Source organism: Enhydra lutris, unplaced genomic scaffold, assembly GCF_002288905.1.
Source record: "Enhydra lutris kenyoni isolate GAN:26980312 unplaced genomic scaffold, ASM228890v2 scaffoldscaffold51, whole genome shotgun sequence".
In the NCBI taxonomy this organism is placed as follows: Eukaryota; Metazoa; Chordata; class Mammalia; order Carnivora; family Mustelidae; genus Enhydra; species Enhydra lutris.
Genome location: NW_019154135.1, coordinates 12,214,322 through 12,228,281, shown reverse-complemented (window position 1 = coordinate 12,228,281; position 13,960 = coordinate 12,214,322). Strand labels below are relative to the sequence as shown.

The following is a 13,960-nucleotide window of genomic DNA, read 5'->3' as shown; positions in this document are numbered from 1 at the left end:
GGCCCTGCTTCCAATCCAGGCATGCTGGGTTGAGGCTCAACACGGTTGGGGGTTTTGGGTTTTTTTTTTTGTAATTCGTGGAGGACTGTGCCTTTCTCAGAGGGTCTGTGAACAAAAGCTCCGGTTTGACCCCTGGGGCTCCCGCAGGAGAGCCCACACCAGGCAGTCTCTCCCTGCCAAGGCTGAAAAGGCCAAGGCCCGGATGTTACTTTAGGTGCAGGAGGGAATGCGAATCAAAGTGAGTGGGGCCGAGTCTGGCCTGTGATTAGAACGGGTGGGGCGGGGCCCCGGATTTCCGGAGAAAACTACCTACGCACCAGGTTTTGGAGCCAGCCCCGGGAGCGGTCCTGCCAGCAGCTGCAGACAGAGGCCTGGGGCAGAGGTCAGCAGAAGAGGGCCCCCCCCACACACAGCTTCAAAGGCCTTCCCCAGAAAGCCCCGGGGGCCTTGGGCTCCCCAAGCCCCTCTCCTTCGACTTCCACAAACAGCGCCCCCCCCCCACACGTCTGCAATGTCTGTCCTGCCTGTGAGGTCTGTGGCAGGGCCCAGAGGGTCACGGCCAGCCCCGGAGAGCTCCCCTGAGTGCACCTGAGTCCCCAGGAGGGCCCCACCCAGGTCTGTGGCTGAACCCATCCCAGAAGTGCCGGGGGGTGGGGGTCATGCTAAGTGACCCCAAAGAGGTGGAGGGAGGGACCCCACACACTGCTCCCCTGGGCAGCCACTCAGACAGACCCGAAGGCTGAGGGGCCACGTGTCCTTGGGAAGCATTTCATCAGCCCCTTCGGGCTCTGGGCCGGACAGACCTCTCCAGATGCCACCTCCCATCCCTAAGCCAGTCCCCCATGCATCTGCATCCTTTGGTCTGCTCACGAGGACACGCGTCCGGCCTGACCTCCCTTCGTCCCTATTCCAAACTCAGCCACATCCCGGGTTCCTGGCAGACGAGAAGTGGGGGGGACAGGGGTCCTCACGCCCACCCTGCAAGAGCTCCCTCCCCATCTGTGCTCCCCTCCACCGTGAACCCCTGCCTTGTCTCGGAAGCCCGCTGGGATCTGTAAAAGAAAGTGGCCCCTGGGCTGCCCCCATCCACACTTTCTCTGCTCCCTTCAAGAGCAGGTCGCCAGAAGGGGTAAAATGCACTGTTAAAGTAAAGGGAGTTGAGCAGAGTTTGGGATCCTAGCTTCCAACGCTGTTGCCCGGGGCCCCGCACACATTAATTCAGATCCCAACCTTCACGAAGGACCTCGAGGACCGAGGGAAGCACAGCAGCGACCAGCACTGCCCCAGCACGGAAGCCCAGCCTGAATCCAGATCGGGGCCACGGGAAACCTGGGGCACACTCGGTACATTCAACGTTTCTTGAACACTCCCCACTCTGCCTCAAGTACTAACACCAGGACCCTCCACCTCCATGCTTGCTGAGAAAACAGAGCCAGATACAGGCACTGAGGCACCACCAGGGTCAGGCGGCCCGAGGCTCTGAGGCACAATGGCTGGCGCTCCAGCAGCCACAGGGAGAGGATGAGGACACAAGGGCTGGCTTCACCCTCGCCGGATCCCTGGTGTGCTCACCGAGCCTCGGCTTCCCTTGCACCATCCACTCCACATGTCCCTTTAAAACGGGGTCCTCTGACGCCCCACTGCGGAAGCAGACGTGGCTCTTAGATCACTCAAGTGTCAAGGTGAATGTCTGAGAAAGCAGCATTGGGTGTTTTTATTTCTGGGTCTCACTTGCCTTTTACCCAAACCAGAAGTGATAAACTTGAGCAAGCGGAAGGCTCGACTACCACCTGGCAGGACTCCCGAGACTTTCCCAGCTTCCTGAAGATCAGAGGATTACAGAACAAGGATGTTTGCGAGTCTCTGCTGCCTGAAGCAAGGGAATGTCCCTGGGACAAGGTAAAGGATGCTCGTGTGAGGTGCACAGACCCTGGCGGGCCAGCCATGGGTGCAGACACAGAGCTGTGTGTGCATACGCTCCCAGGGTCTGTGACTTCCAGAAACAGAGGCTATCACTTGGCTAAGACCCTGATGTGCTGGGACAGATCCACGTCTGTGTTCTGACGTGCCCCGCAGCGCGGGAACAGTCCGTGGGCAGGAATTATCCGCACCCAACCAAAGACCTGCACTTAACGAGGACAAGAAATTCGCACGGTGGCTGCCATGGCCTGGCCTGGAGCCGGCGCCAGAGGCCGAGCTCTCCAGGCACTCCAGTGAACCTTCTGGGCAAAGCCGCCCTCCTAATATTTGACAGGTGGGAAGCCTGAACTTTGCTGTCACTACCTAACTCTGCAGGTAAAGGAGCACCATTAACGGGGGTGCCTTTCCATCCATCTCAAGCTACCAAGTGTCCGATTCGGCGGGCAGTCTTTCTGAGGTAACCAATCCCTTTGGGGAGATCCCCTCATGGCCCCCAGTAAGGAATATGACACGGACACCGTTTGCTCAGTGGCACCTGTCCTCAACAGTCACACTGTCCTTGTGTGAACCTCACCACTCGGGACCGCTTCCCCCAACCACGTGTTTACACAAATCATGCTGAACAAGGTACCAACACACCCACGAGCCCCCGCAGTTGCAGCGAACAGGACCCAGTCTGCAAACTCCAGCCTCCGTCTCTGTAACCTGACACCTCATGTCACCTGCAACAGAAACCACCCATTGTCCTCGCCTCCCTTGAACAAAGAGCACAGCCTCACAGCTCCCCAACTGCCGACTCAAATTTCAAGAGCGACTCTGTACCATCTCCTCCCAGGTGTGAGCGCTGGCAGCCAGGTGAGGGCTCGAACCTGTGCCCCCAGCGGGCTCTGGCGCCGCCCGGAGTGCTCACACCCGTGGCCACCGCCAGGTGGGGACACGGCCTCTCGCAAGGACGGAGGCTGCTCGGAGGAGTGAACTTCTCCAACGCGGGGCCTCCGCACTGGCTGCTCAGGCCGTCCCTGGGCCAAGGCTGCTGGGTGCTGTCTGGGAACACTGGCCCCGTGGGGGCGTCCACACCTGCTGGACTGAAGGGTGTCCCAGCGAAAGCCACATGTGCACCCGGGGGGTCTGCAGGTCCGCTCCTGCACCGGTGTGACCCTGCCCTCCTGGACGGACACAGTCCTTGCAGGACAAGACTAAGGGCAGCCACGGCGCTCTGCCCGGAGCGTCAGTCATTGCCATGACGCACGCCCAGACCTCCATGAGGCCGGCCAGCCCCCTGCCAGCTGGGACACCCTCCCTGTGTCCCAGGGGGCTCCAGAGCAACAGGTCCTCTACACATCTGTCCTGGCTCCTTTACCCTTGAGGAGTAGATGGTACGCCTGGGAACCAACCAAACCGGTTCTCCCCTACCACACGGACAGAGAACAATGGTCAAACCAAACAGACCGGCAGAGGCCGCGGGCACCGGGAGACCGGGACTGCCCTCCTCGCATTTGCCCAACCAGGGAGAAGGCTGTCCCGCACCCGGTGCCTTTCCCGAGAGCCACAGCCAGTGCCCAGACTTCCCACGCGCTACTCCATCCGTCCCACATGGCGCCCGCCGGGGACGTCGCCATATCCCCACGCACAGCGGAGGGAAGTCGGGCTTAGGCACGAGAGGGCCCCGTGTGAAGTCACGCGGGTCTCCAGGTATCGTGACCTGGCTGGAGCCCGGCCTGGCGCTGGCCCCGTGCTCATGATCACTACTGAGCTCTGCACCTGGGTGTGCACGCGAGCACATGTGGCTGACACGCACACCCACGGGCATCTGCAAAAACGCTGAGCACAGAGGCACAGCTTGGCCCCCGTCACAAGGGATCTGCCACCTGGGGACGCCCCAGAGCCTCCCGGTCATGACCCAGCAGACCCTGCCCCACACGGCGGGAAGCCAACACACAACAAAGCCACAGTCATGCTTCTCTACCCTCAACGCCGTACCAACAGGCAGAGCCAGAGAAAGCCAAAGGTCCCGACGAGGCTGCCCTCCAGAGCAGCGCGTGACTTCCCCCTCAGACACCTGCTGGGTGCAGGTGGGACGTCTGCAGGGCAGCGGCGGCTCAGGACGAGCCCCCAGCCGCAGCCTACGCCCTGCGTGACTCCCCCTGATGCACCCATTCTATGCACCCTGCTTCCCTCGCGGACAAGGTGCACACCCAGTATCCTGGTTTCCCGTCTATGCCGGCCCCCAGGGAAACTCAGCGCACATGCACGTCTCATCAGCTAGGCTAACATTTGCAAAGGGAGGTTTGCCTCCAGGACCCGCTGCCTGCCGGTTTTGGTCTGAGAATGGATCCGGCCTCATTGGCCACGTACGTAAGCCCCTGCAGTGAGTAGAAGGCACCAGAGAAGTTCTAGAATGATGGCCATCAAGGAGATGGCCATGCATTCTGAGCACGATGACCCTCACAGAGCTGTCTGCCCTCCTCGCCAGTGCCCCACATGGTCCCAGAAGCACTGCTGGCCAGTAGACAGCTGCCCCAGCAGAGGTCAGGTCATCACGTCAGCACCCTGATGCGGCCAGATCCGGCCAGCACAGTCCATCGGTGCCACGCCAGTCTGCCTCCCAGAACAGAGCCAGCAGCTCACAGTGGGAAGGAGCCAAGATGAGGCTCTTCCAGAACCTCTTGGAAGGGGTCCTGACACCGGGATACCTGCAGAGCTGGTGACTCCCTCTTGGGGACAGGCCCCAGAGCTGGAGGGAGCAGACGGCGGCCAGATCGGACGGGAAGAAAGTGCAGAAAGGGGCAGCTCACGGCTCGGAGCCGACAGCCTGAGGTGGACAGGAAGGAGGCCGCCAGCTCCCACGCCTGAGGACTGATGAGTCACCACAAGCATCAGACACAGAGCATGGCGTGGGAGGGCCACGGGCACACAGAGGACATGGGGCCCAGGGATGCATGGACTGGCCAAAGGGCACCTATCATCCAAACCCGGCAGCCACCTTCCCGTCTACAAGAAAGGCCTGCTTGGGGAAGGTGCTCGTGAGACCCACCTCCACACGGACACCCCATGACACGGTCGCCACAGCCACACTCCACACGGCCTAAGCACCATGATACACACAGAGGTCCCACGACACGGCCACCACAGGACCCCCCCACACACAGATGCCCTACGACACGGCCACCACAGGACCACACTCCACACGGCCACCACGACACACACAGACGCCCCGCGACACGGCCACCACGGGACCATACTCTACACGGCCACCACAACACCACGACACACACAGACACCTGCTACATGGTCACCATGGCACCATGACAGGCACAGATGCCTTGCAACACGGGCATCTTGTAGCCCTTGTTCAACCCCTAAGAAAATGGACTGAGACATCTTCTATCCCAGAGAAGGAAACCCAGGCCGAGCACAGGGACACCCAATGTGGACGATGTGAAAGGCAGTCATGGCTCTAGTCACTAAGGAAAGCGTGCACAGGCAAGTACCAGAGGCCTGAGGTCCGTGCACAGGCTCTGGGAGTGAAGTGGGTCCCATGTGAGGTCCAGAGGGAGCCTGACAGCCCCAAGAAGGGCCCCACATCAAGACAAAGACAGTCCCACGTGACAAGCCAGGACCCCCGGGATACAGCGAGGACTCACCTGTCCCAGGTACACCTGTGCACAGCAGCGAGTCACCACCTACGATGAGAAGACACAGGGTAAGCAGACAGTCTCCCGGGAAAACGCCACCAGAGGTCCACTCAGGTGTGACCCCAGAGCCGTCCCTGTCTGTCCCCACTCACGGCCGCAGAGCTCCAGCATCAAAGACAGACAAGGCCTGCGGTTACGAGAATCCAGATTTTTTCTTCACTTTCATGCAGTCCAGCTCCTTCCACAGAATCTCCTACAAACCCTGGAGCCTCCCCCCAAGAAGTGCCCTACACTCACGTACAGAATTTCCTCTTCGACTTCAAAGGACAGTGGCCTCCCAGGCTAAGAACTTGGGAGCTAGCTGGAGCCCTTCCTGGCCACGACAAGAAGGTAGAGGCCCCCCTGGTGGTCTTCAGGCCGCCCCCACCACTACACCCAGTGCCCGTACTCCTTACAGAGTAGACCACCTTTTCTAGAACTTTTTCCACAGTGGGACAGAAAGCAGATGAGCGGCTCCGGGGTTCGGCCTTCTCATCTGAGCAGGGGAGGTAGGAAGCGCGTGGGTGCTCTGAACCGGCCGGCACGGGGCAGGCTCTCACACTCTGGGAACACGGACCGTCCCTGGGCAGAAAGGCGGGCTATCGGCGGGTGACGGCACCACGCCGGCCTCGTGCGGTCCTGGGAGGCCAGGATCCCGGCACCTGCCAGCAGGATCCCGCTCTGCCCTCCCAGGGCCCCCTGCACCCCCATCCTCAAAGTAAAAACATGCATGGGAAGGGAGAGACCCCCCCCAGGGATCTAATTGTCCCCGTGGCCTGGAGTGGGTGGCAGCATGACCTTGGCTCTTCCCGCCATGCAGACTATCTATAACTGCTGCTTATCTTCCGAAATTCCTCGGGAAACATGACACATGGTCATTCGTTCGTCTGGGACACACATGGCTCAGGCGGAAGCTGACTCATGCTCGCTGGGGCAGGGCCCTGTCCCCTGGCACCAGCCCCTCCCCGCCCGCACCCCCTCCCCACGCACAGCCCAGCACTGCTGACCCAGTGGCCGGCGTCCCTGCCCTGACCGACGCCCCCTGGGAAACAGGAGCATGCCCTCACCACACGCGTGTCCGCAGCCACACACATGTGTCTGTCCAAGCCTGATGCGCGGAGGAGGGAACGGGGGATATAGGAACTAATAAATATAAACCACAAAGACCAAAAAAGGGGAAAAAAAAAGGTCTCTGGAAATAGAGGAAGTTACAGACAGGCGCCTATGGGGTGGTGCCGGTCAGCCAGGCAGGCCCACAGAGTGCGGAGCTCGGCGGTCACATCTGCACATAGGCAGTGTCCACACAGCACCCAGGGGGCCCGGGGCGCCACTCTACGGGACACCCGGCAAGGCCGTGTGAGGAACTGGGGCTCCCATCTTTGAAAAATCACTATCTGTATCCCACCCCGGGGAACATTATTCAGCAATTACAAAACAAGAAAAGATCTTGAGGAATCACAAGTGCGAATCACCAAGACAAAGACACCAGTGAGAGAGGCTAACGCTGTGCGATTCCCACTCGGTGACATTCTGGGGAAGACAGAACTGTGGGCACCATAACGAGACAGGCGCTGGCCCACGGGGGAGGGGGATATGCAGAGCACAGAAGTGTCCAGTGAATACGGTCTGTGTGATGGTCTAACGGTGGACGCGTGGGACCCATCTGTCCAAACCCACAGAATGGGCAGAGCAAGCCCTAATACGACCTGTGGACGAGACTTCCTAAATGTCCCCGTAGTCACTGATCCACGATAACAAATGTACCCGTTACTGCAACAGGGTAACGGAGAAAATCAGGAGGGAAGTCAGGGGGGAAGTGAGAGTACCATCCGGCTTCTCTGTTGACCCAAAACTGTCCTTAAAAATAAAGGCTATTCGTGAGTTTTCCACTCGCTGCCTAGAAGCGTGTGTTTGTCGGATGAGCAAAAGGGAAAGTCCCACGAGTCTCACACAGGGAGGCTGGGAGGTCTTTTGTCCAGAGGCCAGGTGGGTCCTGAGCTCGCCACGTGCCCCCCAGCCCCTGGCCAGAGGGGGTTGGTGACACTGCCCGCCTGTCCCCAGGGCATCCCCCGCAGAATGGGAGCAGACTCCAAGCTGGGGCTCCTGAGTCCCAAACCCGCCCCTCCCTGCAGCCCCATCCCCGGCTGACAACTTAAGGGGGCGACCCAGACACGCCGTCAAGGAGGAGGCGTTCGCCAGGGGAAATGGCATAAGCCACCATCTTCGCTGGAGAGCAAGCCTGGGCCGGGGCCACAGGAGCAGAGCAGACCCCCCAGCGCAGCAGAGCAAAGGAGAAGCAACGAGGCTCCAGGCTTCCGCTGCAGAGAACCGATCACAGCCCTGCTGTCTATGTTCACCCACACCGTGACAAAACACAAACAGAAAACATCCCAGGGCTACAATGAATTTGCAAATGAAATTACACCAGAAGCACCAAGTCAGAGAAGAAGGTGTGGCCCAGGGGAGAGCCACCTGTGGGCCGAAGAGAAAACGAGTAGTTACATCAAGAATGGCGGACACCTAGTTTTGCAAAGACCATCCTCGATCGGACAGTGGGCATGTGTCCCCTGGACGTGGCTCACGCCAGATCCCAGGACGGGAACTCTAGGAGAACACAATGGCCTGGCCTGCTACATTCCAAGGGACATTTCCTCCCTTGGATTAAGAGGACGGCAGCGGACTCCAGTCTGGCAGGGCTATGGAGGGAGGGCACAGGGAGCACATATGATCCCCCTTGGGCCCCCTCCCCCGCCCAGAACCTGGGATGTAAATGGCCATGCAGACCCCCCTTTGCATGTCCTGGACACTCGGGGTTCCCTCCAGCTCTTCGACCCGACCAGAGAGGCACAGAACATGGCTCCCGGGCTTTCTACCAGCCAGGCACCTGCCCCTCCGAGCCTCAGCCCGCCCGCCTCCCCACGGGACGGAGACACGCGGTAAGCACGTCACAGGCAGGGGTGTCTCTCGGGGTTCAGGTCGGGTCAGTGAAGGCGGAGCCCGCTCACCTGCTCTCTGTCCTCATCTTACTGCTACCCCAGGTCACACGCCCAGCCAGCCATCGCTCGGATCACTTTCTAAAAGGCGACAACATGGTGCTGGACGGTTTCCAGGTGGGCCTGGCCTTCCCCGTCATGCAGAGGCTGATGCTTCTCGATGTTCAGGATCCACAGGAGCCAGGCCTGTCACCGACGACGCTAAAATCCCAGCGGCACCTGCCACGTGCTTTGGGACCTTGGGAGGAGGGTCCCCAACGTGGCGCTGTTCCCAGGGACCGTCTGACAGCAGGACGCCCACAGATCCCCGAGTGCACGGCCGGTGCGTTAGAGGGAGGACATGCTGCCCCCCGGGGTCTGGTCAGTGCCTCCCTCCCCGAGCTCCTTTCTGTGCTGGAAGGTGGGCTGAGAGCGGTCGCAAGAGAATGGACCCAGCGGCCACCAACAGGCGCACTCACGGGAGTGCCCACAGCTCATCCAAGAGCACCTTCACGTCCCAAGCAGGCCATGCGCTGTGTCTGTGGGTCCTGCTCGCTGGCCCTCACTGCTACTCAGCAAGCCAGAGAGCGTCCCTTTGGTATGTGCGGTGCTGAGTCCCACAGAGGCCGGGCAGTGTGGGCAGATCCCACTGGGTCCAAACTCCACGTTCCTCCCCTGACAGGAAGGGCTTCACTCTCTGACCAGGAGCACCGGGCAGGTGGGCGAGGGGCGGAGCCCGCCAGGGGCGGGAGAGGGGGGGCAGGACCAGGGCTCTCAGTGAAGGCCACAGCCCTGGCGAGATGGGGAGAGGTCTTCCCCAGGACCATTTTATGGCCTTGTCGTGGCTGTGTTAGGGGACAAGCCACCGTAACCAAGGACAACCATAAACAAACAGGTCTCCACTGGCCACAACTGGTTCTGTGGCACCTGCCTCACGAGGTATGGGAAACTCTCCCCAAGCCAGCAGTGGGGAGGTGGGCAGGTGACCAGGGCAGGGAGGGCGTCGCACCCCAGGGGTGACTGTGCTCTGGGAACTGGAGTGTGGGTGTGAGTGCTGGTGTGCCTACATGTGACGGTGTGTCTGAATGGAGAATGCACGTGTGTCACCGCACACTCACGCACAACCCAGGGCCAGCCCTGCAGGTGCATCTCCCCACGGGCACCGGAGCGCTCTGGCTGACACCCCTGGGGGCTGAGCCGGGCCGGCGGGAGTGAGACCGCCTCACAGGGTCTGGCTCAGCCCCTCTGTTTACTTCTGGAAATTAAGATCTTGGGGCAGAAGTTACAGCTCACACCCCATGGCCTGGATCGTTTCCCTGTACATTCGCTCGACAAAACAAGGAACCCAGCACTCGCTGTTGCCGACTCTTACGAAATTGTCCTCCGGACAGAGCGACATAAACAGCACGACGCCCCCCGCAGAGGAAAGGTAGAGCCGAGCCGACCTTTCTGGAATCGTGGACAACCCCCGTTGTGCTGGGCCACGTGAGCGAGTGCCACGGAAGCCCACAGAAGCCGGTGCCCTCAAGCACGTGGCACGTTCTTCAGCCGGCCGGGTCAGCTCTCCCTGGGCAGGCATGGCACGCACGCCCGGATCTGGAAGGCGCGTCCGCCCAGAAGAGCCCAGTTACGAAGACGCATTAAATCAGCGCACCCCCGTGCCCACGGTAAGCCCGTCCAGCACCGCCGGTGCGCAAAGCGAGGCGACAGGGAGAAGAACCGGTGGGTGCCCAACCCTGACGGCTGAAGAGGCACTTTCCTGAGGGAAGCCCCGAAAAAGGCGCAACCTTATGCTCAACTTGCACCATTAAATACAATCATTTTAGGGACGCCTGGGTGGCTCAGTTGGTTAAGCAGCTGCCTTCGGCTCAGGTCATGATCCCAGCGTCCTGGGATCGAGTCCCACATCGGGCTCCTTGCTCATCGGGGAGCCTGCTTCTCCCTCTGCCTCTGCCTGCCATTCTGTCTGCCTGTGCTCGCTCTCTCTCCCTCCCTCTCTCTGACAAATAAATAAATAAAATCTTTAAAAAAAAAAATACAATCATTTTATAATTCACCATAACATGAATTGCGACCCATAACATGAATTGCGACAGAGACAGGCCACCATGGGGTGACAGGCTGACCTTCTTTGATCTTTGCGAAGCCTTTCCTTTATGAGACCAGAGGGCTGCACCCACTCCCCCCCACGCCCCACACCCAGCTGGACAGACGGACACCCGAGGGACCTGTCCGCCAGAATCACGGAGGCCCCCGCGTCTCTGCACGGAGCAGCAGTCCCAAGAGAGGAGGGCAGGATTTTCTCCCGGGGGCAGAATCTTTCGTGTTCTCTTCATCTTTTATGATTTTACAGCTCTGACTTCTGGGGCTGTGTGTTACTGATCGATAAACATGAGATGTTTTTATTCGCCTGTTACGTAAGATGGAGAAGAGATAAAAGTTTAATTGTGTTTACCAGAATCATTGCAGTTGATCAGAAACAGGGAGCAGAGCAGTGACAGGAGGGAAGCCCAGCACTGACATCCAGAGAGGGGCTCACATACCACTCATGTTGGTCTCTCGGGGACAAGGACAGTCCCACAGACCCCACACCTCGAACACACATCTCTTCCCTCCCAGTCCTGGAGGCTAGAGATCCACGCGTGGCATGGGATCCACACGTGGCATGAGAGCCACATGAGGCACAGCCGGTTCCCCTGATGTCTCCCCTAGGTGCGTCCACGGCCATCTCCTCCCCACGTCCACGACTCGCCCCTCCGTGTGCATCTGTGTCCTGATCCCCTCTTCGTCTCAGGACGCCAGTCCTGAGACGTCCCCTCCGGCTCCATCACCTCCATCGAGACCCCAGTTCCACAAACAGCCACATTCTGAGGTTCTGGGGCTCAGAATCTACCTGTGGATCTGGGGGCGGGGCACTTGCCGCCCGTGGTACCCACCCTCAGAGTCTGACGGGGCCAGTGGAGAACACAGGTCAACACGGGACATTCCTACAAGTCCGGCGGGAGCAGGGTCCTCTAGGCCGGGCTGGGAGGGCTGCCACAGGAGCAGGTGACTCGGCCTCCGTCCAGTCGGCCCACAGCACTCCTCTGGATAGGGGCGCACCGGCGAGGGCAGGGGGGCCCAGAGGCAGATCTCCACGGCCCCCAAACAAGGACAGCAGCAGTGCAGAGAGACGGTTCCATGAAATGCTGACGGCCCAGACGGTTTGTCGGGTTTGTCGGGCCCAGGTTTGTCCCAGCTCCGCGGGCCCTCACGGTCAGCCCCCCAACAAGCTCTATGATTCTAGTAACTTCTAGAGCTTAGGACACAGCTGCACACCTACCCCAGACAGGGCCCTGTTCACACATGCACGCTGGTATTGAGTGTTCGAGGTGGCTTCCTGACCCAACTGGGCATGAGGTGCGGCAAACGCCTGTCAACACTCGCACAGCATGGAAAAGAAGTAAATTGAGAAAATCTGCTCTGAATTCGCCTGGTTACCAATATTTATCCCAGACCAGAAATCTGTGAGTCCACTGCGGGAACAGTGTCCCAATCGTGCTTCTCTAGGAGGTGGGGAAGGGCCACCTGGGCCCACGGTGGGATGCTTGCTCAGTGGCCAGCTCGCACTCCCGTACCTCAGCCTGTCGGACCAGATCAGGCCAAGTGGGGAGGCCGGGCACCTTCTTGAGGGTCTCACTTTCCAGGCGAGGAAGCTGGGGGCCTCAGAGATGAAATGTCATGTGTGGGACCCCTGGAAATTAGGACCAGAACCGAGCCCACAGACCCCTGGGGCCGATACCCACTAGATTCCTGGGTCCTATCTTTATGAAAAGAGAAAAAGAAGATGGCATGTGATAGCTTCTTAAGATGCCGGTGGTTTGCCAAAGAACCAGAAGAAAATCTCATAAATATAACTTAATTGCAGAAAGACAAAAAATATATTTTTGTAGAATTTAAGAAGCTTTTTAAAAACTGCTTTTACTTTTCTGGTCATTTAAAACAACAGCCAAGTCCGAGACATAAGCACACCAAATTCCCAGAACCCTTTCGACCAAGAAAAATCCAGGTCTCAAACCGAAGCTACTCCTCACCAGTGTCGCTGTGGCGGACCTGCGGACGCACCTGAGTGACGGGGAATCTCTCACAATGACAGCACCCATGTTGGTGAATACTTTCATTTGAACTAATCAGAAGAAACCAACAGTCACCCCCACACTAATGCCTGTGAGCTTTTTCCAAAGCTTTTTTTTTTTTTTTAAAGATTTTATTTATTCATTCGACAGAGAGAGATCACAAGTAGGCAGAGAGGCAGGCAGAGAGAGAGGAGAAGCAGGCTCCCCACCAAGGAGAGAGCCCGATGCGGGGCTCGATCCCAGGACCCTGGGATCATGACTTGAGCTGAAGGCAGAGGCTTTAACCCTCTGAGCCACCCAGGCGCCCCTCCAAAGCTTTGCCTGGGACGAGAGAAGCCGGTTGTGTCACCCATGGCCCTTTGGCTAGTGACTCGGCGGCACCCCCACCAGAGGGAAGACCAGAAGGCAGGCTGGCGCCCAGGAGATGTGTCCTTTGCCATGTCCCAGCGGGGCAGTAGTGGCCAGCAGCTCCCATCTGTTCCCTTGCAAACCCCAAGGCAGTGAGGATACCACTGACGTCAGAGCAAGAAGACATGGGGACTCTGACGCCGGTGTCCACCTGCTTCAAGGGCAAGGCCACAAGCCTCAGCAGGGGCAGGCAGTGAGGGTCCCTGGTGGTGCACTGAGGCGCGGGGCACACGGTCCCCCACCTGCATGGTCACGCCCAACTGTCCACGGTCAAAACCATCAGCCTGTATTTATGACACCAGACTCCCTAACCGTGTGCTTATTTCAAACAAAAATTTACTTTTTAGGGTGCCCGGGGGGCTCGGTCGGTTAAGCGTCTGCCGTCGGCTCAGGTCATGATCCTAGGGTCCTGGGATTGAGCCCCACATCAGGCTCCCTGCTCAGCGGGGAGCCTGCTTCTCCCTCTCTCACTCACCCCTGCCTGTGTTCTCTTTCTTTCTCTCTCTCAAATAAGTAAATAAAATCTTAACAAAATATTTTTTAAAAATTTACTTTAGATACAACACACACGTAGTTTTTCAAAAGCACAGGGTGAGCTGGATAGCACCGAAAAGTCCCTGGACTTTGCCTCAGAGGCACACCCCGTGTCCCCTGTCCGCCCGCATGCCCTCTCCCAGCGACCTGACAGGCTCAGATGGCCCTTTCTCTGCTCAGTCTAACCCCTCCCTCTTCTACTTCCACCAAGCCCCGCCCCACCAGCCCCGCCCCATTGAGCCCCGCCCTTGCCAAAGCGACGCCCCACACTTTCCACGAACAACCCTGTGGCAGGATGTCTTGGCAGACAGGGAGATGGGGGGAAATGCCCCGGCCC

General features: G+C 59.2%; 1 protein-coding gene across 2 annotated transcripts in view; it reads right to left on the bottom strand.

Moving 5' to 3' along the window:
• The window catches only part of LOC111157076 (tensin 3), a 201,714-nt gene that overhangs the window by 123,656 nt on the left and 64,098 nt on the right, over positions 1-13,960 (bottom strand). Inside the window, exon 4 of one of the 2 annotated variants that reach the window (XM_022518299.1) lies at positions 5,565-5,603. The exons of the other annotated variant lie outside the window; for it this stretch is intronic. Within the exon in view, the coding sequence (XP_022374007.1) occupies positions 5,565-5,603 (39 nt within the window). The remainder of the gene's footprint in view (positions 1-5,564; positions 5,604-13,960) is intronic. 2 annotated transcript variants of the gene reach the window in all.